A 26,529-nucleotide genomic window follows, 5' to 3' on the forward strand; every position below is an offset into this window, starting at 1 on the left:
CCTGAAACTCAAATAACACTAAAGTATCCCAACATAATCCAATGACATGTCTGCAATTATATTCATGTGTTTACATTTTAGCCATCAACAATTACACAAACCCTGAAAATTTATAATAGGGTCATACAGCATATAATATTAAAAAACATCAGTTAGATAAACCTTATTATTCAGTAATTTATTAAGGTATCTTTTATATACCCCAAGTAGTAAACCATATACCACCTCCCCCCAAAACAAAAAACCTACCTTCTTCAGTTGTGAAGGTGATATTTTTGAAAAAGCAAATTACCACAAGAATCTGTTTTTTCCCCATCAAAAAAAAAAAAAAAAAGTACCTGAACTTTAAACAAAATTCACATTTTATTTAGGTTGAAATAAACTATACAAAATTGATTTTCTTCACCAAAAATAACAGTAATATTTTCTGTATTATTCCTAGATAAACCACAAAACACTTATTTTTGTAGGTTTTCCAGGTTGTGTTTATAAATCAAGACGAGGCAGTAGATACAGTCATGGAAAAAGACAGAGGAAAACAGACAAATCAGTTGTCAGTATCCATGGCCTCTGATTCTGTCTTGACCATGAAACAGAGGTGTTCAACAAATACCTGCTGAAAATCTTATGAAGATGTAGGCTCAACAAAGGAATGTAAACAGCAACAACCCAACGTGGACCACAATGGCAGGCTCGCCCATTTAAACTGTAACTGTAACTTGTTCCTTTAAGTTCATTTGATAAAGACAAAATCTACGCTGAAATCCTTGCTTGGCAAGCTCACATTTTTCCATTCTCTCTCTCTAGCTGTCTGGTAAGTCCCATTAACTGTCCATTACAGATTTTTAACATATTTAACACTACAGGTCACTCATGAGCTTCACTGTAACATTTTATAAAATGTATTCCTTTCCCCCACACCTCTTCAAAATCTATTTCTTCTAAGAACTGATAACTCAATACCCGACAATTGGATCCAGTGATAATGTTATTTCTAAAATGACTTAACTACAACAATTCCAAAGTGCCAGTAGCAGAGATCCCACCGAAATGTAATGTGGCACTTTCAATGCTATCTTCTGAAAGAACTGTTAGGTCTCCAAAGCATAAGAGTTCAAACAGGGGCCATTTAAATAGGCAGATTATCAATGGCTAATGTACTCAATGAAGAGGTCGACAGGTCAAGATATTCAGTGATTAAGTGGCCTACATACACCTGACAGCTTTTCCGGAAGATGTTTCCAAATTTCTTAACAGAATTTTTCCAAATATCAAACATAAGAGAAAGCCTACTTTAAACGTCTCCTAGGTATTTTCAATGGTTTCTGAGTTATCTGTAGGAAGCTCTGACTTAGTCGTATAGAGTTTGATATAGGTGTCCACCATTAAATCCAGATCATGTTTTATATCAAAATTTATGTTAAGCAAAGCCAAATTACTTGACCTTTGGTCTGTCAAAGTGTTCCTCAGGTATGCTTTGAGACGCTTTCGCCCATTTTCATAGCGTTCATTCTCGACCTTCATCACAGGAAGAATACATAGGACTTTCAGCAATGCATAAACATTAGGAAAAAACTTGATGTCTGGCAGATGCAGGGCTTCATAAATGGTGGACGGAAGCTCTATATCTTTCCCTCTGTGTTTCCACTTGATTCTCCAACAATGCAGCTCAGCCGAAAGCGTGTCAGGATTGGGTAAGTCGCTCCTGTACATGTCGGCATGGTGCTCCTCCGATGTATTAAACTTGAGCTGTCCCATGACAGAGGGTACCAGAGATAAGCACTTAAGAGCTCTGAGATGCTGTTCTGAGAATATATCTTTCAGCTCCTGAATAATGTGTTCCACTGTTGGGACACTTAGAGTTTCTTTATAGTAACTCTCAGAGGTTAGCTGAGATTCCAGGTTACCTTGCTGGGCTCTGCGGAACTTCCCAGGGAGTTTCAGCTGAATATCAAGTTTAGTTGCCAAATTTGTGGCTTCTTCAAACCAAAACTCGTGATAAACTTCAATATTTTCCATCACTTCATTTAGTGAATGCAGCACTGCGGTCAAGCTACTGGCTGCAAAGAAGACATCAGAGGTTTGCCCCTGGAGATTTTTCCCAAAGGCTCTTGTAAAAGAGAGAACATTTTTAAGAACAACAATGGTAACAATGAAATCAAAATCTGTTACTGCGCTACACAGTCCAAACGCTCGACCGGCTATATAGTTATTCCATCTAACGTTTGTGTCACTATTTATCCCATCTAAACATAAAACAAGTGCTTGTAGGAGGTCCACTAAAATTTCGAAAGCATCATGCCTGCCTGTCCACTGAGAATGGCAAATGTCCTTGAGTTCTTTACCCTTTTCCTCATTGTTCTGAAAGAGGACAGAAATGACATTGTCAAGCTCTAAGAGCAGTTGTGGAGATCGATGGAAGAAGGAACAGACTTCCTCAATTGTTCCTAATGCAACAGATACTCCCACAACAGGCACGGATTTTGCCAACCACATATTTAAGGCACAGGAAGAGCAAAGTGTGTAGACAGCTTGGGGATATTTCTCTAAAAGCCTAGAAGCAACAACTTTCATTTTGGAAGAAAACCCACTGGACACAATGTAAGCCTGGCCACGACAATACTCCATGTTCAATCCCCACTTCTCAGTTATCGTGGTGTGAAATTTCACAGCCAAAATTTCTGCATCGGCTTCATAAGGCAAGAAGCCCACAAATTCCTCTCTCAGGTTATGAGACTCATCAACAAACCTCACCAACACAGGCAAGTGCTCTTCCCCCGCTATGTCCACGACGTCATCAGTGATGATGGAAAAGAAGTGGGAGTCTCTCACTTCCCTGAGGGTTTCCTCCCGGATGCAACTCTCACAGATCTCCAGCATCTGCTTCTGCTGTGCTTTTGAGCAGAACAAGGTGTTGACTGCTGTTGTCTCAAAGCGCTTTCTCAGAACCTCCTCGCCAGAATTTATCCGGCACTCCAGCAGTGCTTGAAAGTTATCAGGAGTGAATAGACCCTCTGGGAGCCCATCAGTTTCATGGCCATCCAGAGGGATGTTTTGTTTTCCCATAAGAATCAAAATCTCAAATAGAGATTTTAAGTATTCTTTGTTTTCTTTCTCTTCAAGGGTTAAAGGTAAAATGTCTTCATCCTGTTCTTCACCCCCTTCTTCTGCACTGGGGTTCTGAGCATTGCTGTTGTTTACTTCCTTATGTTTTTGTTCCTGTTCAGAAGGCTCATCAACTGGAAAATAAAGAATCAATTTTATAAACAGGCTCATGAGGAACCATCCAAACAAATTATGTTTGTGATTGGTTGAATATTTAAATTCAGGAACTCATCCATCCATTCAACATTCACAAGGTACCTACTGGACCACAGAGTAGGATACAGAGGTTAAAATAAAACACACTGTAGTGGAGACAAAAACTGCGTACAGAGATTTTAATCCTACACTTAAATGTTGTAAGAGAGGAATGATTTCTTATAAACTTAACAAGGCACAACACAGAAAACTCATCCAGACCAATAACAGTCCGTGCCCTCAGGAAGAAGAGGAAGAGAACAAATCTGTATTGAAGCATTTTATGTGTTGGCATTTTATATGTATCACATGATTCCCTCTATAGGCAGGTGCTATCAATCCCATCTGACAAACAAGGAAAGTAAATAATTGCCCCAGGTTACAGATGTAGTTAAAAGGTGAAATTCAAATCCAAACCTGTCTGGCTTCAAGGTCCATGCTAATGCAATTCCTATGAAATCATTAAGCTACACTTTTAATGTGGGAGATGAGAGTTATACACGCCAATATAACATAAGGTATATTGATGCAATTTTTAGGACTAATATTAGACTACCAGAAGTATTAGCCTAATCTCTTTGTATGTGGATTGAAAAACTGAGGCTCTCAGGTAGTGTCCTGCCCATAGTCATATACACAACCTTGCAAGTCCTAGACCCTGTGATCCCCTCTAGGTTCATTTTCTAACCATCATCGGATATTAGAAGCTCCAACAACAAAATGAGTACAGTTCCCCAAATCAGGCACCCTGTTTCAAGCTACTCTACTTCTGCACAGGATACGCCTCCCTCCTTTGCCAGACTCCCTCAGGACTACTGTGAGAATTAAATGAACCAAGTAAAGCAATTCAAAGAAACACTTAACATAAAGAGTTATGTTAATAAAAATAATATTAATAATAGCACAGCACGAGGAGGAGACCGAGAAGGAGGAAGAATAGTAATAACAGACAAAAACAAAAACATCTAGTCCTCATCCTTTGGTGACACAAGTCGGGCATCAGTACCTGCAGAATGGCTATTGCGACTCCTATTCTCTACTGGGCTAAGTGTCCCCAAAGCACTTCGTCCTTAAACATTTATCAAGAACCTATTTTGCATCACACGTTGGGTGGACAAAGATTCTGCTCTTGTCCTTACTGCTGCCTTTCCTTCCCTCACAGGGACACTATGTGCCTGCCACCCTATCACACCCCAAGAGCATAGCACCGGTGGGGAGAAGACCAAGTACACGGCACGGTAGCACTCAATCATGAAACTAAACTAAGATTTCTGTCTCACAGACAATTCCAGACCACAGGGAAATGCCTACCACACTCTGACATCATTCTCACAGTAGGTTTTGGACATAAAACATATTTATTTGTCCTTACCAGGTCAAGGCCTTTTTAAAAGGCATTCAGAAGTTGAGTCATTAACACTATCACTTACTTTTTTTCTGTTTCAGTGTCCTGATTTCATCTTCACTCTAAGTGACAAGAAAAAAGAAAAAGAAAAGACACCTTTAAGAAAACTGAACTCTAGCACATCAGTGTAGACTCGTAAGTAAAAAGCATTTGGGGGCTCAAATTCAATTCCTTATAATGAATACATTCTTCAAACATAGAGAGGACAGAAAAACCAGAATAATAATTTGCTAAGGATTCTAAGCTCATAATAGAATACTAGAGAAGACGGGACACCTGGGTGGTTCACTCTGTTAAGCATCCTACTCTTGATTTTGGCTCAAGTCATGCTCTCCTGGTTCGTGTGTCAGCTCTGTGCTGCCAGCACGGATTCTCTCTCTTTCCCCCTCTCTCTTCCTGCTCGCCTCCTTTTCTCTCTTTTCCAAAATAAATAAATAAACTTAAAAAAAATACTAGAGGAGAAAGAATACGTCACTTAACTTACTTCACACCTAAATCATCATAACTTTGGGTTACAAGTGTTTGCTAACTAATAAAAGGCATGAAAGTATAGGATGGCACTTAGCGTCAAATCCAAAGGGTCACAAATCATGTCCCTTCCCATCTATTCCTGGGGGATGCCATGTAAGAGAGAGTTGCTGGATCCCAGAAGCTAACACAAAAGCTGTAAGAATTCCCTGGGAAGCGGAAAGTACCACAGTGCCAGCGTAGAAGAGAAACGGTTGCATACAGCATAGAGGGCCAAGTAGCACATCAGGGTTAGACGGAGCAAGAACTTTCCAGTTGTGTCCTTTTCTCTCCCTCTAACCCACTGGGATACTTAAACCACAACCCACCCTATTACTAGTCCAGAGCAGGAAAGCAGCACTACCAGTGGCAGCTGGAGTTAGAAGGGTACCTGCTGGGCAGCATGGAAACACAATACTGATAATAAGAAACGTCAGCAAGCTAGCCAGTCTAGAACATTCCCTCCTTATCCCAGGATCTACAGTTACAAGGATGGCAGAGCTGTAACAGTATGTCTGCATTAAGGTATTTGAGGTTTCCAAGGGGCAGAATAGAGGGAAATGGTAGCCAGAGGATGGGAAGTGGCTGAGCTCCTCACTCCTGGTACATAGTACTAAGAAGAAAGCTGACTGGAAGATTACTGTGGTGCCAGCGTTCATCTATGAGACATCCCAGAAAAACAGATAAAGAGAGGGAAATAAATGTATGAAGAAAAAAAAAACTGAGGATTTCTCAGAACTTAAAGATGTCAGTCTGGATAACTTAAAAAACCAGCTAGACACAGTTTAGCAAAATTTAAAATGTCAAATATAAGTAAAAAATACTAAAGACTTTGAGGGAGAAAAGCAGATCATCTAAAAAGTAACAAGAATCAGGCTAGCATCAGACTTCAATAGCAATAACAAATGCAAAAACTAGAAAGAATCAATATCACACAGACTACAAATATCCTCTATGCATTACTAACTTAATACTACAAAATAGTTTTAAAAAATAAACCCATGCCTGGAAACTAAAAACAAAAATAACCCTATGTTAACTTAAAGGGATGGGGGAATTTACAAAACACTCCTGGCTAATCAATGAAAGCAATACTTGTCTATAATTATGGAATACAGCTAAAACACACTTAGACATTTACAACTGTGAATACATATAAATATGAGCTAAACATTCAAGAAGCCAGAAAAAGAGCCAAAAAATAAATCTCTCAAATCAAGACGTAACCAAACACCTCATAATGCAACAATCATTGATAACACTACGATTTCTTTGGAAAGACTATTAAAATAATCTTAGGATAGGGGCACTTAGGTGGCTCAGTCAGTTGGGTGTCCGACTTCGGCTCAGGTCATGATCTTATAGTTATGGGTTCGAGCATCCCGTCAGGCTCTGTGCTGACAGCTCAGAGCCTGGAGCCTGTTTTGGATTCCCTGTCTCCCTCTCTCTGCCCCTTCCCCACTTGTTCTCTCTCCCTCCCTCTCTCTCTCAAAAATAAACATTATAAAAAATTTTTTAAAAATAATCATAGGATGAGAAAAACACAAGCACTCCAAAATCCTATATGCAGTTCATAAATTCTTAAAAACAAATGCAATACAAGAGAAAACCAATAAATAAATCAAAATGGCAAACAAAATATTCCCTCACCCTCCCCAAGCATTCTGATGGTTTTATGGTTTAACTTTCAAGGGCAGAGAGTATATACCTTATACAAGGTTTTCCAGAAAATCTGAGAGGAAAGGAAGCTATCCAACTAGTTTTATAATAACAGAACCTTTATATCGTAACTGGTAAGAGGAGTACATAAAAAAAAAACAAATTACAGGACAACACTTATAAATGCAAAATCCTAAATAAAGTATTAACCAACTAAATCAAACAAATGAAGAGAGATATACTGCCATCAATTAGGGTTCATCACAGGAATGCAAAGATGGTTCAAATCAGAAACTCTATCAGTTATTCACTGCATTAAAAAAAACTGTGAACTCAGTAGATGAAGTTAAAGCTTTTGGTAAATTCAACAAGTTTTGAAAAAAATTCTGAATACGAGGACCAAAAGGGAATGAAAGGAATTTCCTTAACTTGATAAAAACTATCTGGCAATATCAGGGGCACCTGGGCGGCTCAGTTGGTTGAGTGTCAGACTCTTGATTTTGGCTCAGGTCATGGGATTGAGCTCTATGTTGGGTTGTGCGATGAGCAGAGAGACTGCTTAAGATTTTCTCTCTGCCCTTGTCCTGCATTCACACACACTCTCTAACAAAACAAAACAAAACAAAAACCCTATCTCACAGTATCAACAACATCACACTTAATGCAACAAGGCAAGCATACCATCTGTGACATTACTGGGACTGTTCAACACAGCACTTCTAGGGATCCTGACTAAACAATGACACAGGCAACAGAAAAAATTAAAATTATGAGGATTAGAGGAAGCAAATTTGTCCTTATTTGAAGATGATAAAGTCACCTTCACAGAAAACTCCATAGACTGGTAGGAATTAACCAAAAAGGGTCTTCAAAACTGCTGGAAACAATCTCATCCAGAATATATAATCTATACCACCAAAAATAATAATGTATTTAGGCAGTAATTTAAGGAGTGTACACATTTTCCTCTTTTAAAAAGCTGCAGCAAAACCCCGAATTTTTTTTCAAATTTTTGACTTTATGCACTCCTTAAAGTATGTAAATAGTGTTTTCAAAGAACTAGTACTTAGTCTGGTCAATGACTGCTGCTACTTGAAGGCTATTTTCTTCTGTTTATGGATGGGACTAATTAATATTGTAACAACGTCAACCCAAAGCATTTATGTTGAAAACCCAATGCAATTTCTAGGAGAACTTGACAAAAGAATTCTCAAATTCATATGGAGGAATAAAGGTCCACAAGTAGCTAAGACAATTTTTGAAATAGAAGAGTTAAGAAACCACTGTATTTGAAAGTAAGATAAATTACAAAGCCATGGTAATAAATGGAATACATATGTGGTACTGTTGTAAATAGTGGTACATATGTAAACAAACACATTCTCCAATAAAGAGAACAGAGCTGCCAGAAACAGCTTTGCATATTTGGAATCCTGGTATATGACAGGGGTGGAACCTCACACCAGTGAAGGAAAGGACAGATTAACAGACCATGTTGAGAAAACTGGTCCTCTATAAGGAGAAAAATAAAATTAGATCTCTACTGAACACCATACATACGAACCCCAAATGGATCAAAGATCTAAGTATGAAAGGTAAACAAAGAAAAAATGAGGAAAATGAGATAAATGTTGTCTTGAAAAAGCACACAGTAGGTGGACTGAAATGATAAATATTAAATACACTAACATGGGTACCAAAAGGAGGGGGAGAAAATGGGAATGGCAATAGAAGAAAATAATAGAGGAAAAATAAGAAACAAAATAAGGGTCTTGCTGGTGGCAATGGTGGCAGAAAGTCATGGACTGAGGAGTCCTGAGTAATTTAATTTGTTCACCAAATGTCAACAAAAAACTGGTAGGTTTCAATTGTTAGCACTAAAGGGTATCAAAGGAACATGAAAACATGCATAAATGATGCCATATACAGGGACTTAAAAGCTTTCTCTAACCCTCTCAGGACTTAATAGTGACAGAACCATTATCTCTAGGTAAAAGTACCCGTGTCTTAACTTTCATACTTTCCCCTTCTTTATCCCTTTGTGCTGAATTCTGGAAATATCCCCCCAGTTCCATTTTCCTCACTACAAAAGAAAAAGCAGTGTTCTGTTTTGTTCCCAGGAATGTGCTAGTGGCCTTTCTAATGAACAGCACACCTTAGCCCAAATCAATGAGTATCAACTGGCTCAATTTGAGAAAGACTTTCCAATTTAAATACTAATCATCTTATATCCATGCTTCTTCAATGATAACCACAGCATTTATTTCCGATGTTACCTTTGGAAATAAAGTATAACTTGGGTTCAATTTTAACATAAATGCATCTATATTTTGATTTCCCACTATTATGGGGGGGTAGGAAAGCCAAAAGCACATTGACATACCAATTCTTTTATTCGTTTTCTGTGTCTACTATGTGGATTGTTCAAATGACTGGTAAGATCAAATATTGTTGGTATTGCATTATCTCGAAGAACTGTCCTATAAGGACTCTGAAAAAGAAAAATGTGTTAATTCAGAAACAGTCCTTAAGAATGTATTATACATAAAGAAAATGCTATGTTAATGACTTCCCCAGTACTCCTTCAACTCCAGCTCTAAAGTGTAGAGACTTGCAGAAGGATGATGTCAGTCCAGATCAGCTATTATTTCTAACTCTTTTTGCATTTGCCCTTCTGGCAATCTTACTATTTTAAATTAAGGAACAGGGTTCATGGTAAGCATAAAAAGACAAAATATATTTGCATTCTGCATATATATTTCTAATTCATCCTCTCAGCTACTTCATCTGTTCTGCTCTTCCATGAGCCCACCAAATCTACAGCAGGCACGAGTTTCTCAATCTATCCTTTGTATGTTCTTAATAATTATTCCCTACTTTCCCCGTGGTTCTATCTACTTTCACTACTATTACTGAGAAGTATCAAGGTACGATGGACTGGGACCCAGAGACCTAGGAACAAGTCCAAACTCTACCAGTTACTCACTGTGAGATCCTGGCCAAATACTTTCCCTTTTTGGACCTCAGTTTTCTCTTCTGAATAAATTTCTAGTGTTGAACTAGACCATATTTCCCAAATTCAAATTATTCATATACCAATGATAACACTTGCATACCACCATCTGCACTCTTACATAATCCACTCACTTTTTAAGTTACCATTGTCTCAGGCAATAAAAACTATAAAATGATTTTGATGAGCTATATTTTTAACACATATTGTGAAACTCCTAAAATAAAAACTGATTCATGTGCGACTTGAATTCATTCACACCATGATATACACAATCAAATTTTTGCAAACACTAAACTAGGTATTTCTAAATTTCTAACTCTAATGTTCTTATTATTGAAGGATGACCATTCTCTATCCTAATTCCTGTTAACCTAATCCAACCTGGCTAGAAGCTAGATGCGTACTTAGATGTTGACAGTCTTCAGCAGCCAACCCAGAGGTCAGATAGGGACAAGAATTTTATTAACAGGAAGAGTAATAGATGAATAACTGCATATGTTCACCCTAGCTAGTCAATGAAACAGTGCCTTTTAATTTACTCACAGATCTGCACTGATAAAGACAAAACACTCTTCTTTTTACAAAGCTTTCTTGGGGACACCTGGGTGGCTTAGTCGGTTAAGTATCCAACTCTTGATTTCGGCTCAGGTCATGATCTCACAGTTCATGAGTCCAAGTCTTGGGTCGGGCTCTGAGCTGACAGTGCAGAGCCTGCTTGGGATTGATTCTCTCTCTCCCTGCCTTCTCCCATCCCCTCCTCACCTCTCTCTCTCAAAATAAACTTTAAGAAAAATTAAAAAAATAAAAAGCTTTCTTGGGAGCAGCAAGTATTTCAAAGCTGACTACTAAAGCATGTTTAAAGTATATGCCAAACAAAAATAACAACTCCTATCTATATTTTTTCAACCAGGGAAGGAAGACTAGGATAATAAGAAGAAAAAACATATAACTAAAGGGAACACAGTATCTCAAGTTTTATTTAAAGAATTGTTAAACACATTTGGGAAGTATTTCTATTCAGATTCATTTTCTAGATCAATGCCTATGCCTTCTGGAAAACATAAAGAAAATCTATTTCTTAATGCCACTCAGTTTCTAGTGCTGGACCAATTATCCTGAGTCTATTAGGAAGTCTGAATCAGACTGATGAGCAACACAATCACTGAAGGGAGCAAAAACTATGCTATACCCCAAACATCTCAACTTTCCCACTTAGCAAACATGTCACAACAAACACAAACATACACAGTCAACTCTTGATATCTTACCAATTATTAAATAAGGAGGAGGGTTAAATTACTCCTAATGAAGTTCTTAAATTCACATCAATTTGCTATAAAGCAAATTACAGACCAAAAAGCAGAACATGATTTTAAAAACATGTTACTTTTTAGAAATATTTATTTGTTAAGTACACATGCCAAAAAGAGCTATATTCAATTTATGTACATGATAGTTTTAACTCAGTATCAATATCTAATCTTCAACTGCTGAATTAAGGTTGGAGCATAAAGCAGCGATCTTACTCTAGTATCAAGGATAGTATTTGGTTTCGGTTGAACTAGCCATGAATGTTTACTGATGAGACCTTCAATGCCAAACTAATGAAGTCAAAACTCTCAAACATTTAGATATAGATACCATGTGCAGAAAGAACATTTTCTCGCATTTACATTAATATATTCAAGATTTAAGAATCTTGTGTAAATTTAAAAAGCAAAAATAGCTCATCTTTCTGTCCTATGCTCTGACTAAACAAGAATACGAGTGAACTATAATTTTACATTTCTCACATCAATCTTATTGGAATTATGTAATTAAGACACCATATTTATTACTAAAATAAAAATGCATATGGCTTGTGTATTTAAAATAATTTGGGATATTTTCACTTAATGTCAAGAACATAAAAGTAGTTTGCCTTTTAAACATATAAAATCTCTTATTTTGGTTGATCATTATTACCCTCTTAACAAAACAAGGCAAAAATATCCCTCAAATATTTGTGATTAAACTGTTGAACCGGAATTGGCTCACCTCCCAATGACTTCACAAGTATCTGCTTCAATTAATTTTGAGAAATAAAATAACCCAATCATTCTTTAGTTTTCTGATGCCTCTGCAAAATGTATCTGAAAAAAATATCAAAATAAATTGCTGCATAACAATATATAGTGTATCTTCAAATCAAGTTTATGTCTATCCTAATATCTGAGATGATACATTAGTTATACCTAAACAAGAGATTATTTAACAAAAGTGTCTCCCTAACTAGTTTTTAAAGTGTTTCAAATCTGCTTCATTTCAATCAAATCTGCCCTACTTGTGTCTCTTATAAGTTATAGCAATAATAGAATCACAGAGGGTTAAAAATCTGAGATTTCAGAAATTATCCAATTTAATCTCCTTATTAGAATTCGGGACCCAGAAAGGGAAAGTGACTTGGCCAAATTCACACAGTTAACAGAAGTAAGGCTGAGAGATCCAAGTTTGATATGAAACTGCAAATTATTGAAAGAAATTATTTTCACATTAATTATACAATTTGCTTCTTGTTGTAACTTGCACATAAAAATTAAGGGTTGGTTCTAACAGTACCTGAAAACAAAGAGCTCCATTTCTTGATGCAGATTTCACTCATAAAAAAAGCTCTGGAAAAGCTGCTCCAAATAAAAACACAAACTTTTACCTTAAACACTTTTATAATCATGTAAATTTTTCTTTAAAAAACTTAAAAAAAAAGAAATTTTCTGAAGGCTGCATAAGAAATGTAAAAGGGCAACCTTCTGGGGCGCCTCGGTGGCTCAGTTGGTTAAGCATCCGACTTCAATTCAGGTCATGATCTCACGGTTTGTGGGTTCAAGCCCCACATCAGGCTCTGTACTGACAGCTAGCTTAGAGCCTGGAGCCTGCTTCAGATTCTGTGTCTCCCTCTCTCTCTGACCCTCCCCTGCTCACGCTGTCTCTCTCTCTCAGGAATAAATTAAAAAACATTAAAAAAAAATTTTTTTAAAAGAAGAAAAAAATAAAAGGGCAACCTTCTGTTGAGTAGGAATGGGGCATCAGAAACAGAGGGGTTAAAAAAAATACCAGGTTTTTAAGAACAAAACAGATACTACTCAGCTCCAAATCTGTGTTCATCTTTTTAAAAAAGTGGTGGGATGTAAGGGTTCATTCCAACGTTAATGGATAAAGATTTATATTTCCAACCAGATACTGAGTGAATGAGAAAGAGAGAAAACAAAAAAACTCAATCCCTTCTATTACTTACAGTTCTACAGATCATAGAGGTCTCAAAGTGTTTGGCACATAATCGATAATGTTTATTTAGTTGATCAGGTGTTTTATCTTCTAAGTCTGCTCTCCTACAATTCTCCACCCACTTCTGGCATCTATAAATAAAACCAAAATACAATTATGAAATATGAGCTCACAATTTAAATTTTAGTATTCATTTATAAGGCAAATAAATATTATGGACAATGGATTCCTGCTCTCCTCTACCTGCAGAATATAATGTAATTTGGAGAAGTCGACTGATAACAAAACGAGAGCTGGAAGAAATCTTAGAAATCACTTAATACATTCAATTATAGACAAGGTTAAGAAATAACTTGCTTAGAGTCATGTACAAAATCGGCAGTAAAACAAGAACTTAAACCTGAGTCTTTCGATTCTCAGGACATCCTAGCATCAGAGAGGAAATCAATTATCAGTGGTTCAAGCAAAAAGTTGTACGAACATGAAATCAACAGCCTAACACTCCCTCAGGATTTCAACTAAAATAAGGATATGAAACAACGTCATTGCAAACAATCAGTAAATAGATGTTCTATAAATAATTAGAGTTTCTTACAGGAGGAGCATGACGCCTGTGTTCATTTGCCATATTATGAATATAATTTATTATCTACAATATGTACAGACTAGATTGTAAGCTCCAAGACTGCAGGGATTGTTCCTACACAATCTAGTACACAGAAGGTGCTGAAGATAGTGACCAAGACCAAGTTCATGCCCTCTCGGTACTCAGATATCTGCAGAAAAACAAACAACAACAACGATGATGCATACTAAGCACTTAGTATGAGCCAGGCACTGTTTTATGTCCTTTCCAAAAGGGGTACATTACCCCCCCTTACACAGATGAAGAAATGAAGGCACAGACATGTGAAGTAATTTGCTAAAGGTTACTAGATTTTTCTTTCCTTTATTCCTCCAGTTTCTAGGGATAAAACTTCTGTCACAAATAGTCACAAATCTGAACACAATCATTTTATAATCACATCTCCACACATACACACACCCTGACATTTAATTCCTTCCATTCTCAATATGTAAAACCATGGTAAAATGTTGATTATCTAACTGAAAATAAAACCACACCTACATAGTATAGCATTTCATTCAACCAAGTATTACTACACAGTAATGATGCCTAAGATGTCCATATTTTAACCATATTTTTACACAGCTGTGCAATATTATTTCATAAACTTTTATCTTTCAACATCCAAATATTTAGTATAAAAACTGTCTTACTATAAAATAATTTGCCATACTGTTACAGTTATTTTTTAATTCCTACATCTCTGAAGACCTTCCATACAGAATACTGTTGTCTGTATGATCTCCGAACTAAGTGGAGACATCTTTCCTATACCACAAGCACTCAGATTCAAACAAGAATAGACTGGGCAGAAAGCCCAGTTAACTACATCTATGTCTTCCATATCAAACACCAAGAAGTAAATCTAGTGAAAGATGTGCAAGACCTCTAACTGAAAAAACAAGTTTTTTAAGTTTATTCATTTGAGAAAGAGAGAATGGGCACGAGTGGGATGGGGGAGACAGGAGAGAGAGAAAGAGAGAGAGAGAAAGAGAGAGAGAGAGAGAGAGAGAGAGAGAATCCCAAGCAGGCTCTGAGCTGTCAGTGCAGAGCCTGACTCAGGGCTCTAACTCATGAACCATGAGATCATGACCAAGCCAAAACCAAAAGTGGGACGCTTGAGCGACTGAAATACCTACGCACCCCTAACAGAAAAGATTTTTTAAAAATAACTTAAATAAATGATAAATTCATGGATTAGTACATTGAATTCTAAAATATCAATTCTCGGTAAATAGATTTACTGATTCAATTCAATAATGATTCAACCAACAAGTTCTTTTGTGCGTGTGTGTGGGGGGGTGGGGAGGGAGAGAGAAAGAGAAATGACAATTCTAAAACTTTTTATACAGAAATTCAAAGGACCAAGAATAGTTAAGATAATTGTGAGACAGACACTATCAGATATTAAGACTTACTATAAAGCTTTATTAGTAAGACAGTGTGGTATTGGTACAAGGTTAAAACAAGGAAACAAAATGGAGAGCTACTGCCACTTAAGACAAAGGTAGCACTGCACAGCAGTGAAGACAAAAGTTTTTCAGTTAAGTGTCCAACTCGTGATTTCGACTGAGATCATGATTTCAGTTTGTGAGATCCAGCCCCACATCGGGCTTCATGCTGACAACACAGAGCCTGCTTGGGATTCTCTCTCTTCCTCTTCCTCTCTCTCTCTCTCTCTCTCAAAATAAACTTTAAAAAAAATGTAATAGTGCTGAGTAAATTCAATAACCATATGAAAAAGAATTAATCTGACCCCTACTTCTACATCATATACACAAAAATAAATACCAATTAGACTGCAGATCTAACTAGGGAAAGTAAAACAAGCTTCTAAAAGATAACACAGGAGACTATCTCCATTACCTTGGCACAAGGATAATTTAAAGGCGGCAACGGAAAGCATGAAGATGAATTAATTTGGCTATTTTATTATTTTTTAGTGTTTATTTATTTATTTTTGAGAGAGAGAGAGCACAAGCAAGGGAGGGGCAAAGAGAGGGAGACACAGAATCCGAGGTAGGCTCCAGGCTCCATCCAAGCTGTCAGCACAGAGCCCGATGAGGTGCTCAAACTCATAACAGTGAGATTATGACCTGAGCCAGAGTCAGACACTTAACCGACTGAGCCACCTAGGCATCCCTAATTTGTCTTCTTTAAATTTAGTAACTTTTCATTAAAAGAAGCCATTTTTTTTTAATGGTTTTTTTTTTTTTTTTCTAGGAGAGAGAGAGAGAGAGAGAGACAGCGTGAGCAGGGAAGTGTCAGAGAGAGGGAGTGACAGACTCTGAAACAGGCTCCAGGCTCTGAGCTGGCAGTCAGCACAGAGCCCGACGCGGGGCTCGAACCCACGAACCGTGAGATCATGACCTAAGCGAAAGTCGGACGCTTAACCGACTAAGCCACCCAGGCGCCCCTAAAAGAAGCCATTTAAGAGTGAAATGGCAACCTACAAAATGGAAGAAGGTATCTGCAATACATATATCCAACAATAGACTCCTATCCAACATGTCTTTAGAACTCCTGCAAATAAATCTGACAACCCAATATAAAAGTGGGCAAGAGACTCGGACAAGTAACTTACAATAAAAAGGTTATCCAGATGGGGGTGCCTGGGTGGCTCAGTTGCTCAAATGACGGACTCTGGATTTTGGCTCAGGTTGTGATCTCACAGTTCATGGGTTCAAGTCCTGTATCAGGCTCTGAGCTGACAGCGCGATGCCTGCCTAAGACTCTGTTTCCCTCTCTTTCCGCTCCTTCCTCCCTCCCTCCCTCTCTCTCAAAATAAACAAATATTTTTTAAAAATTGGTTATCCAGATGGCACATGAAAAAATGTTCATGGGAAAAAAAGGGCCCCATCTCATCAGGGAAATACTAATAAAAACCATTAACAAAAATATTACCACATACCTGCAAGAATGACTGTAGTGCAAAAGAGATAATACCAAATATTGATAAGTGAAAAAACTCTGTCAACAGTAAAGAGCATAAACTGTGGTATACTACTTAACAATGAGAATGAATGAACTAGCTAGATCTCAAACATAATATGTTGAGCAAAATAAGCCAAGAGTACATGCTATGATTCCTTTTATATGAAGTTCAAGAATAAACAAAACTTGGGGTGCCTGGCTGGCTCAGTTGGAAGAACATGTGACTCTTTTGAGTTTGAGTCCCATGTTGGGTATAGAGATTACTTTAAATAAATAAACTTAAAAAATTAAGAATAGGCAAAACTCACCTATGGTGATTATGGAGGGAAAAAGCTAATGGTAGCAGGCCCAAGACTGCTATCCTCATAAAGGCCTGACTGTAAGAATGGCCTTTTGGTTCATGCCTGGAAATGTGGCTAACAAGTAGTTCCCTACACTGACATAAACTTTCCCTAACTGATAAGGTGGCTGGCTCATCGTGCTTCGGCTGTGCAACAGTATGATTCATACTGAACATCGGCCTTCCTTCTGGGAATCTAGAATTTTAGTATATGCTAGGCAGAGCATGTCTGTGACCAGATGCCAATAAACACTTTAGGCACTCGATCTCCATGGGCTTCTCTGGGTAGAAACATGTTCTATATCTCAAACATTACCTGGGTATTCATGTTACAAAAGTTCATCAAATTCTGGGGGGCCTGGGTGGCTCGGTTGGTTAAGCTAATCAAGAAATATTGATTTCAACTCAGGTCATGATCTCATAGTTCGTGACTCTGAGCCCCACATCAGGGCTGCACTGTTAGTGCAGAACCTGCTTGGGATCCTCTGTCTCCCTCTCTCTCAAAAATAAACAAACATGGGGGCACCTGGGTGGCTCAGTCAGCTAAGTGTCCGACTTTGGCTCAGGTCATGATCTCATGGTTCGTGGGTTTGAGCCCCGCGTTGGGCTCTGTGCTGACAGCTAGCTCAGAGCCTGGAGCCTGTTTCAGATTCTGTATCTCCCTCTCTCTCTCTGACCCTCCCCTGCTCATGCTCTCTCTCTCTCACAGAAATAAATAAAACATTTAAAAATTTTTTTTAAATAAACATTAAAAAAATTCATCAAGCTCCAGTCCACTAAAATTGAACTCTTTTCTACATATGTCATATATCGATAAAAGATTGCTTCACTCTGTCCCCTATTCTTTTTTTTTTTTTAATGTTTTATTTATTTCTGAGAGAGAGAGAGACAGCATGAGCAGGGGAAGGTCAGAGAGGGAGACACAGAATCTGAAGCAGGCTCCAGGCTCTGAGCTAGATGTCAGCACAGAGCCCGACGCAGGGCCCAAACCCACGAACCGTGAGATCATGACCTGAGCCAAAGTCAGATGCTCAACCGACTGAGCTACCCAGGCGCCCCTGTCCCTTATTCTTAGTAACCAACTAATCTAATTGTGTCGAGTCAGACAGTGACTCTGACTAGGGAGAGTGGGATAATGACTGAGGGGGCCTCAGAGTAGAGGGAATTTGGGATACTAGTAATATATATATATTTTTTAATTTGGGCAAAGGTTTCATGGACATGTCACTCTGAAAATCCAACAAGCCATACACTTATGATTTGGTGACCATCTGTGTCATGTATATATGTTTTACACCAATTAAGTTATTAAAGTTTTTTGTGACTACAATTTTTTTTACATATACATATGTATGTACATGAATATGTTTATGTATACACACACACACTCTTGGATGCTTTTAGGCACATGTATAATCATCTCTCAAATTTACCACTGTCTCCCCTTCCCTAGATCTCCCTTTCATTGTTCTGTGCCGTGTACTCCAGACTCTAGTCTTTTTCCTTAGAAGGTGGAGTGACTTCCAAATCCATCTAACTTCCAAACTGGTCTTTTGCCTTTCTCTACCTAACCCCTTCTCCATGCTGACAGTAAATGTTTTAAAGATTTGAGGTGTTTTTTTTTTTTTAAGTTTATTTATTTTGAGACAGAGCATGAGTGGGAGAGGGGCAGAGAGAGAGGGAGAGAGAGAGAATCCCAAGCATGCTCCACACTGTCAGCACAGAGCCAGATGTGGGGTTTGAATTCATAAATGGTGAGATCATGACCTGAGCTGAAATCAAGAGTCAGACACTTAGGGCGCCAGGGTGGCTCAATCAGTTAAGCATCTGACTTCCGCTGAGGTCATGATTTCATGGTTTGTGGGTTCAAGCCCTGTGTCAGGCTCTGTATTGACAGCTCAGAGCCTGGAACCTGCTTCGGATTCTGTGTCTTCCTCTCTCTGCCCCTCCCCTGCTCGCGTGCTCTCGCGCTCTCTCTCAAAAATAAATAAGAAACATTAAAAAAAAAAAAAAAGTCAGACACTTAACCAACTGAGCCCCAGGTGCCCCTGCAGAGTAAATGTTTTACGGATCCAATTTCAGAATGTCTTTCCCACTTAAGATCCTTTAGTGGCTTCTCCTGACTCTTAGGGTAAAGAAACAATTCCTCACCTGTCATAAGACCCTGAACAATCTGGACCTTGTCTACCTTCCAATCTTCATATCAAACCACTCTTCTACTCTGGCCCCCTTACATGCCTTACTTCAGTTCCATGAATGCACTGTGATTACTTCTATCCTAGGGTTGTTCCCCATGCTGTTTATTCACCCTAGTATCCTATTGTCTTTTCTCACTTCCCTGGGTAAGGAAAGCCTATGCAAAGATCAGCCTTAGGATTCTAGCTTAAACATCTTTTCTTGAAGGAAACTGTCTGATTCAGGTATGTATATATATGTGGATGAGTATGTATACAAACACAAATAGAGAAGACTCCTCTTCTTCTCTATACATGGTCTCTCAACATCCTGTATTTATCCTACTATACTATTATGAGTATAAACACATCCTAGTATCTCCCATCTAAATAATTCCCTTAACCTGGATCCTCTACACAGCAAAACTAGAGCCCATTTTCACTGTATCCACTTTCTTATATCACATTCTTTCCTCATCCAATTCCAAGGAGGCTTCTGCTTTATCCCTTTTCCACTGAAACTGCTCAGGATTATGAATGACTTCCACCCTGCCAAATACAATGGTCACTTTCCAGCCTCATCTTAATCACCCTTTCAGTACTATTCAGCCTTTTTGTTGTTTTTTTTTTATTTTTCCCTTTGATAGTCTCCTTAACGCATTTCCAAAAACATATTTCAAGGAACACTAGTTAGCTGTTTCATTAACATTTAAAAAGTTTTGGGGCACCTGGGGGCCTTAGTCGGTTGAGTGGCCAACACTTGGTTTCAGCTCACGTCATGATCTTGTGGTTCTTAAGTTCAAGCCATGCATCAGGCTCTACTCAGCACAGCACAGAGCCTGCTTGGGATTCTCTCTCCCCCACCCCTCCTCACGCTTTCTCTTAAAATAAATAAATAAACTTTAAAAAAAGAAGAAGAAAAAGAACTGCATTTTCCAAAACAAAAAAACATTTAGCGAAAAGAAGAGCATTATTTTCCATCTCTGCAAATCTTAATGTCTAGCTTAATCTGTTGTCACATGTGGTTCTGGTTGAAGTATCTGAAGAAAATCTGGCCTCACATTGCTATGCAGGCAAAAAAGGTAATCAAAATGTTCCTCCCTTACCCATATTACTGTGGATGTTCTTTGACACTACACCAAAACTCCACAAGTAGTGGTTTCTTAAAGGTGAGTTGCAATGTGGAATCTGAAACCAGACCAATGAGCTTTGTTACTCTATTACATTGAAATCCATCTTGGTGCATCTTACACTTTGAATAGAACTTTTATCTGTGCATGTCTTTGTAAAATCACAAATTGGTCAATTTGGAAAATACCAGTTCAGTGAGTTATGTAAATCACCATTATACAATTTATTTTAAAAGTCACATTTATCAATGTCACCCCTGATCTCATTAGAAAAGTTTTAGACAGCTGTCAAGCTCAAAGTGGTGCATATAAATTTTCCAAAATTCTAACTTCTGCTTGAACGTCAATTGTTTCCCTTCAAATGGCAGGTTTATCTCACTCATGTCCAAGAAAGGTCTACAAACACTGGCATTTATATAATCATACTTAGAAAATACAACATACAACTCACTGAGCAATGACATTACTATGTTATGTAGCCCCTCACAAACCCTACTGTACACTCCCTAAAGAATGAGCATGAAAACGGCAAATTACATCAGTGTTGTTATGAAACAGTGTTTACTTTGTGGACTCCTTGAAAGGGTCTTCAAGAGTACCCAAAAAACAAATCACTGTTTTACATTGTTACAAGGCAGAGTATATCAACTCTTAATTAACTTTGATTAAATTGCCAAAAAAAATAACTTAGAAGACCTCATCACCTTAGGGGTGAGTTAGAGTGAATTGCCTGAGAAAGAAAAAGAGTGCTTCAATTGCTCAGCTCACTGTAACAGAAGCAATTCATTAGCTCTACTTGTACCTTCACCTAGTCTGGAGATGAGCTCCACTATGAGTTGCCCCCAGGTTCCTGCCAAGCCTTGGCATTAGTTAAGCCATCCCAGGGCAAACCAGATTTAGGCAGGTTTGTTGTTGTTTTTTTTAATTTTAACTTTAGGAGAGCCTGGGTGGCTCAGTCAATTAAGCGTCCGATTTCAGCTCAGGTCATGACCTCGCAGTTCATGGGTTTGAGCCCTGTACTGGGCTCTGTGCTGACAGCTCAGAGCCTGCAGCCTGTTTTGGATTCTGTGTCTCCCTCTCTGTCCTTCCTCTGCTCATGCTGTCTCTCTCTCAAAATAATTAAACATTAAAAAAAAGTTTTTGATAAATAAATTTTAAGTTTAATTTTAAATGATCTATGATCTCCATACTACCTCCCTAAGGTGAGTTGATTCAATTATTTTATAGTTAAAAAGCAAAATGAATAAATAAGTAATGAGGATAAAAGGTACAGCATAGGAAATATAGTCAATAGTATTCTAACAGCACTGCAGGGTGACAGATGGTAGCTATAGTTGTGGGGACAGCAGCATAATGCATAGACTTGTTGAATCACTAGGTAGTACACCTGAAACTAATGTTTAACATTGTGTGTCAACTATTAAAACACACTAAAATTAAAATAAAAAAATAAAAAGCACATTAATGCCACTGTTTCTAAACCAATAAAAGGTACTTTGATATTCCACATTGTGCCCCCTTTATTAACTACACTTTATTAAAAATATTTTTATTTATTTCTAGGAGAGAGAGACAGCGTGAGCAGGGGAGGGTCAGAGAGAGAGGGAGATACAGACTCTGAAACAGGCTCCAGGCTCTGAGCTGGCTGTCAGCACAGAGCCGACGTGGGGCTCAAACCCACGAACCGCAAGATCATAACCTAAGCGAAAGTCGGACGCTTAACTGACTAAGCCACCCAGGCGCCCCTATTGACTACACTTTTGAATTTTAAATTACTTCAAATAGCTGTTTATAAAAGTGTCCATGGAATTTATAACAAATGGAAAATGGGGCATCTGGCTTGGTCAGTCAGTCGAGCATGTGACTCTTGATCTCAGGGTTTTGAGTTCGAACCCCATGTCAGGTGTAGAGACTACTTAAAACAAAATCTTTAAAATATAATAATAAAAAATAACAAAATGACAAAAATAATAAATGGGAAATGTACTATTTACTAGCATTAAATATATTTCTCTTTACTGTTATTTAACAAATTACTTTTTAAGAATAGACAGTCTGGCAATGTCACCTTTTATCAACCTTCCCTATGACTCATTTACAGAAAAAAAACTAATTATAAATAATATCCCTAAAAATACTGTTAGTAACTTAATACACACCTCTGAAAAACATTTCTTTATTATAATGAACTCCGGGCACAGTAAAGAAGAAACTGTCAAATACAGAAGAATTTGAAATCCTTAGTATGGAAAGACTTGGTTTGGATAAAAAGTTAGGATCTTGATGACATTATGTTAACTAAAATAAGCCAGATATAAAGAACACTTATATGATTCCATTTACATGAAATACACAAAACACACAAATTCATGGAGACTGGGGGCGCCTGGGTGGCTCAGTCGGTTAAGCCTACGACTTCAGCTCAGGTCATGGTCTCAGTGGGTTCAAGCCCCACATAGGGCTCTGTGCTGACGGCTCAGAGCCTGAAGCCTGCTTCTGATTCTGTGTCTTGTTCTCTCTCTCGGACCATCCCCTGCTCATGTTCTCTCTCTCTCTCTCAAAAATAAATAAACATTACCAAAAACTTTTTTAAAAAAATTCATGGAGACTCAAAATGGGGCGAATAGGGTGCCAGGGGAGGAAAGGAGTTATTGCTTAATGGTTACAGTTTTTGCCTGGAGTAAAGAAAAAGCTTTGGAAATTAATAGTAATTGCACAACATTGTGAATGTAATTAATGTCACTGAATTATACGCTTAAAATGGTTAAAATGGCAAATTTTACGTTACGTATTTTATCAAATCTATAAAAGTTAACAATGTAATATATACTGAATAATATAATGTACATTAAAATGTATAATGTATATTAAGAGTGTATTTAACATACATTTTAAGTGGATGGTATGTGAATTATATCTCATTAAGGTGTTTAAGAGTTAAGAGAAGTTCATAATTTGGTCTTGAAATATTTAAAGGGCTCTGACACAGAAAAAGGCAGAGAGCTGCTCAATGTGACCCTGGGAACAAAACTAGGATCTCCAAAGCATAAATTATAGGGAGGCATATTTCTCACTCAATACAAGGAAGAAAAAAGGGCCAAAGCTGTACAACATCTCTAAGCGTCCCTTCACAAAGAACAGTCACTGGAGGGGTTGCAACAAGGACCCACCTGCCAGGAATGCACAAGGCCCCTCAAGGGTCCATGAACACCTTGATAGTGGAATGCAAAACTGTGCCTACATCGTTTCTCAAGTACAGTTAGATTCTCAAAGGGGACGACAGCACTAGATCTAAAAACTCCAAATTTGAGACTGTACACCCCTATAGGCCATACTCCCCTGTAAGGAGTGTAATGAAAAGAGCATTCTCTACAGTATATGGATACACATGATCTATGGTCCAGAAACAACTAGAGGTGCCCTCAGTATGCAAATGAAATATACTCTCAGGAATGCCCTTGGGCTAAAATTTGGGTAAAAGGAAGATAATATTTAATGGGGTAAGGCCCAGTCAGATTCAGATGCTCCTCTTCTCTGTTCCCATAAAACCCAACAGCTATTCCTCACTCCTTTGAGGTAGTTCTTCCTCACCTCCCTGAATTTTAAGTACCAGGAATGCCCCAAGGCTCAAATCCTCAGACCTACTCCTTTACTTACCCCATAGCATGGGTTTAAATACCCTCTATAAACTCGGAACAACCCATATTTACAATCTCTAGTCTGAAAGTCTCTAAATTCCAGACTATCTTTTTATGGTTTTAGCTCTTAAATATTTAGGTTACTGATCTGAATCTGAGCCATTTTGAGTTCATTTCTGGATACAGTATGAAGAAAAACATCTATTCCTGCATATCAATCAAGTTTCTCAAACTTCCCATGTCCCAAACCAACTTTTAATATGCCTCCACCAAAGCTGCTCCTCCCAGTCTTCCACAGCTCAGTAAATGCTCAGGTTAGAAAAGGGAGTCATTCTTGACTTCCCTTTTTCTCTTACATCCTACATCTAAACCATTTAACAAATCCTGCTGGCTTCACCTTCAACATGTATCAAATGCAACAGCTTAGCACCTCCTCCTCCACTAACCTGGATTACTGCAGTTGCCTTTAGCTGGTCTTCCTGCTCTCACCTTTGCTTCCCTACAGCCTATTTAACAAGTAGCCAGCCATCCTGTTTAAAGTATAGTCTGTCTGCTCTAAACCCTCAGATGACTTCCTGTCTCAGAATAAATGCCGTAGTGCTTCATATGGCCTACAACGTCCTACACAATTTGCCCCTACTATACAAACACATACAATTTTCTGATCTCATTTTCCCCCGCTCCCTCCTTCCTTAAACCAGTACTGTCCAAGGACTTCCGGCTGTACCGGTAACATGCATGCCCTGACTTTCCATTTACCGTTTCCACAGACTGGAATGCTCTTTCGCTAGATACCTCCATGGTTTGGCCTGTTCACCTACTTCTGATCTTTGCTCAAATTCACCTTCTTAGTGAGATCTCCTTTGATCACTGTATTTAAAATAGCAATTGTGTTCCCCCTGCTCATTTCTCCAACCCCCCAACTTTTGCCTTTTCTCCATAGTATTTATCACCATATAACGTACTGTATTTACATATTTATTTGTCTATTTTCCTGCTAGAATGTAAACGTCATGAAAGCAGGGACTTTGATTTGTTCATCTGTATACTCCCAGAGGAATGCCTAGCACATAGTAGGCCTTCAATAAATATTTGTGGAACTAATAAATAGGGCACTATATTATAATCGCCGCCTTCTGTACCTGTCTCCTTAACAGACTGCGAAGCTTTCTGCAGGGAGCGACACTGCCTCATTCACATCTGAATTTCCAGCACCTAACACCAGTGCTCGGCACATAGTTAAGTACTGGTTTGAAATGAACGAATCAACAAGAGAGGCCAAGGAAAATTCTTCGACTTTCACAGTCCCAACTCCACCACTCTTTAATGAGAAGTCGGAGCGTGTGGGTTAACTCAAGGAAGGCGTTTCAATACCAATTCCCAAGACCACAGGCGTATCCCCCCCCAACCCTGCCCTCCGTTATCCCCATTATTAACCCAGTGAGACAATGAGTGACGGTTAGAGCCAGAATTTGAACCACGAACACATCCGATGGAGGAAGTAATCGTGACTTGAACAGATCAAAGAAGGTGACCGGACTCTAAAAAGAAAACACTGTCCCAGGGATAATGGCACGAAGAGGGAAGGGCNCTGTCCCAGGGATAATGGCACGAAGAGGGGGGGGGGGGGGGGGGGGGGGGGGGGGGGGGGGGGGGGGGGGGTGACTACAACCATAGAATCCAAGTCCCTCTTTTGACAGCTGAGGAAACTAAAGCCTAGAAAGGAAAGGGACCTGCCCGAGGTCACCCCGCAAGCTGACGGGGGCGAGAACCCGGCTCATCCCGCTTGCGCGCCGCCCCAGGCGCCTCTTCGTTCCGGGTGGTGCCCTCGGCGCCGAGCCCCCGCTGGCGCACGTGCTCCGAGGTCCCCGGGCGCCCCCCGGCCGGCTGCTCCAGGCCCGTTCCCCACCTCGGATCGAGGTGGGGGCCCACGACCGTGGCCCACTCCCCACGCAGCCCCGGAGCCGGCGGTTGGCAGTGCACACCGCGGAGGTGGGCCCCGGGCTGCGGGCTCCGCGGCCGCCGCTTACCTGGCAGGATCCCGCGGGAACCTGAAGAAGGCCAGGTCCGACTGCGTGCTCTTCCTTGTGCAGTTGGGGGCAGCGCAGAAGTTCGGCATCGTCGCCCACCAGCCAGCCGGCCCAGCCCTCCCCTCCCCGCCTCCTCAGGGCAGCCCGCCCGCCCGTCGGGGCCGGGGAGGGGAGCCAGGCCGGCCGGCCGGCTCGGCGAGGCCGGCGCGCCCGGGGGAGGGGCGGCGGGCGAGAAGCCGCGAGGGGCAGGAGGGGCGCCGCGGTCCGAGGCCGGGCTGGGGACGCGGCTCCACAGTGCTGTGAGCGGCCGGGAGGATTTACCGCCGCCGCCGCCGCTGCCGCTGGTGCACCTCCCGCCCGCCCGGGACGCTGCCGCCTCCTTCCCACAATGCACCCTGGCGCCCGGGGGTGCCCTCTCTTCTCTCAACCTTCCTCCCCCGCCCCCTCCTTTCCGCCGACTTCTCCGCTGGCGGGCACGCGCAAAGAGACGCGCCGGCCCGGGTGTGG

At 39.5% G+C, this 26,529-nt stretch overlaps 1 protein-coding gene across 1 annotated transcript; it reads right to left on the bottom strand.

Moving 5' to 3' along the window:
• Positions 1 to 392: 392 nt before the first annotated feature.
• On the bottom strand, positions 393 to 26,399 carry THAP12 (THAP domain containing 12). Its single transcript, XM_039228790.1, has 5 exons — positions 26,023 to 26,399; positions 13,159 to 13,279; positions 9,255 to 9,362; positions 4,731 to 4,767; positions 393 to 3,239 (listed from the first exon to the last, which is right to left on the bottom strand). Exons 1-5 carry the CDS (start codon positions 26,109 to 26,111, stop codon positions 1,306 to 1,308), a joined length of 2,289 nt encoding a protein of 762 aa, XP_039084721.1. The 5' UTR covers positions 26,112 to 26,399; the 3' UTR covers positions 393 to 1,305.
• Positions 26,400 to 26,529: the final 130 nt, after the last annotated feature.

Source organism: Hyaena hyaena, unplaced genomic scaffold (assembly GCF_003009895.1).
Source record: "Hyaena hyaena isolate Hyena2069 unplaced genomic scaffold, ASM300989v1 scaffold_34, whole genome shotgun sequence".
Lineage (NCBI taxonomy): Eukaryota > Metazoa > Chordata > Mammalia > Carnivora > Hyaenidae > Hyaena > Hyaena hyaena.

What these genes read in the sequence shown, in the direction of transcription:
- THAP12 (XM_039228790.1), bottom strand. Translation starts at nt 26,111, where the DNA reads ATGCCGAACTTCTGCGCTGCCCCCAACTGCACAAGGAAGAGCACGCAG. An exon ending in CCTCTATGATCTGTAGAACT is followed by an intron (nt 9,363 to 13,158) that starts GTAAGTAATAGA and finishes TTTCTTTTTCAG; the next exon opens with AGTCCTTATAGGACAGTTCT. An exon ending in GAAAACGAATAAAAGAATTG is followed by an intron (nt 4,768 to 9,254) that starts GTATGTCAATGT and finishes CTTGTCACTTAG; the next exon opens with AGTGAAGATGAAATCAGGAC.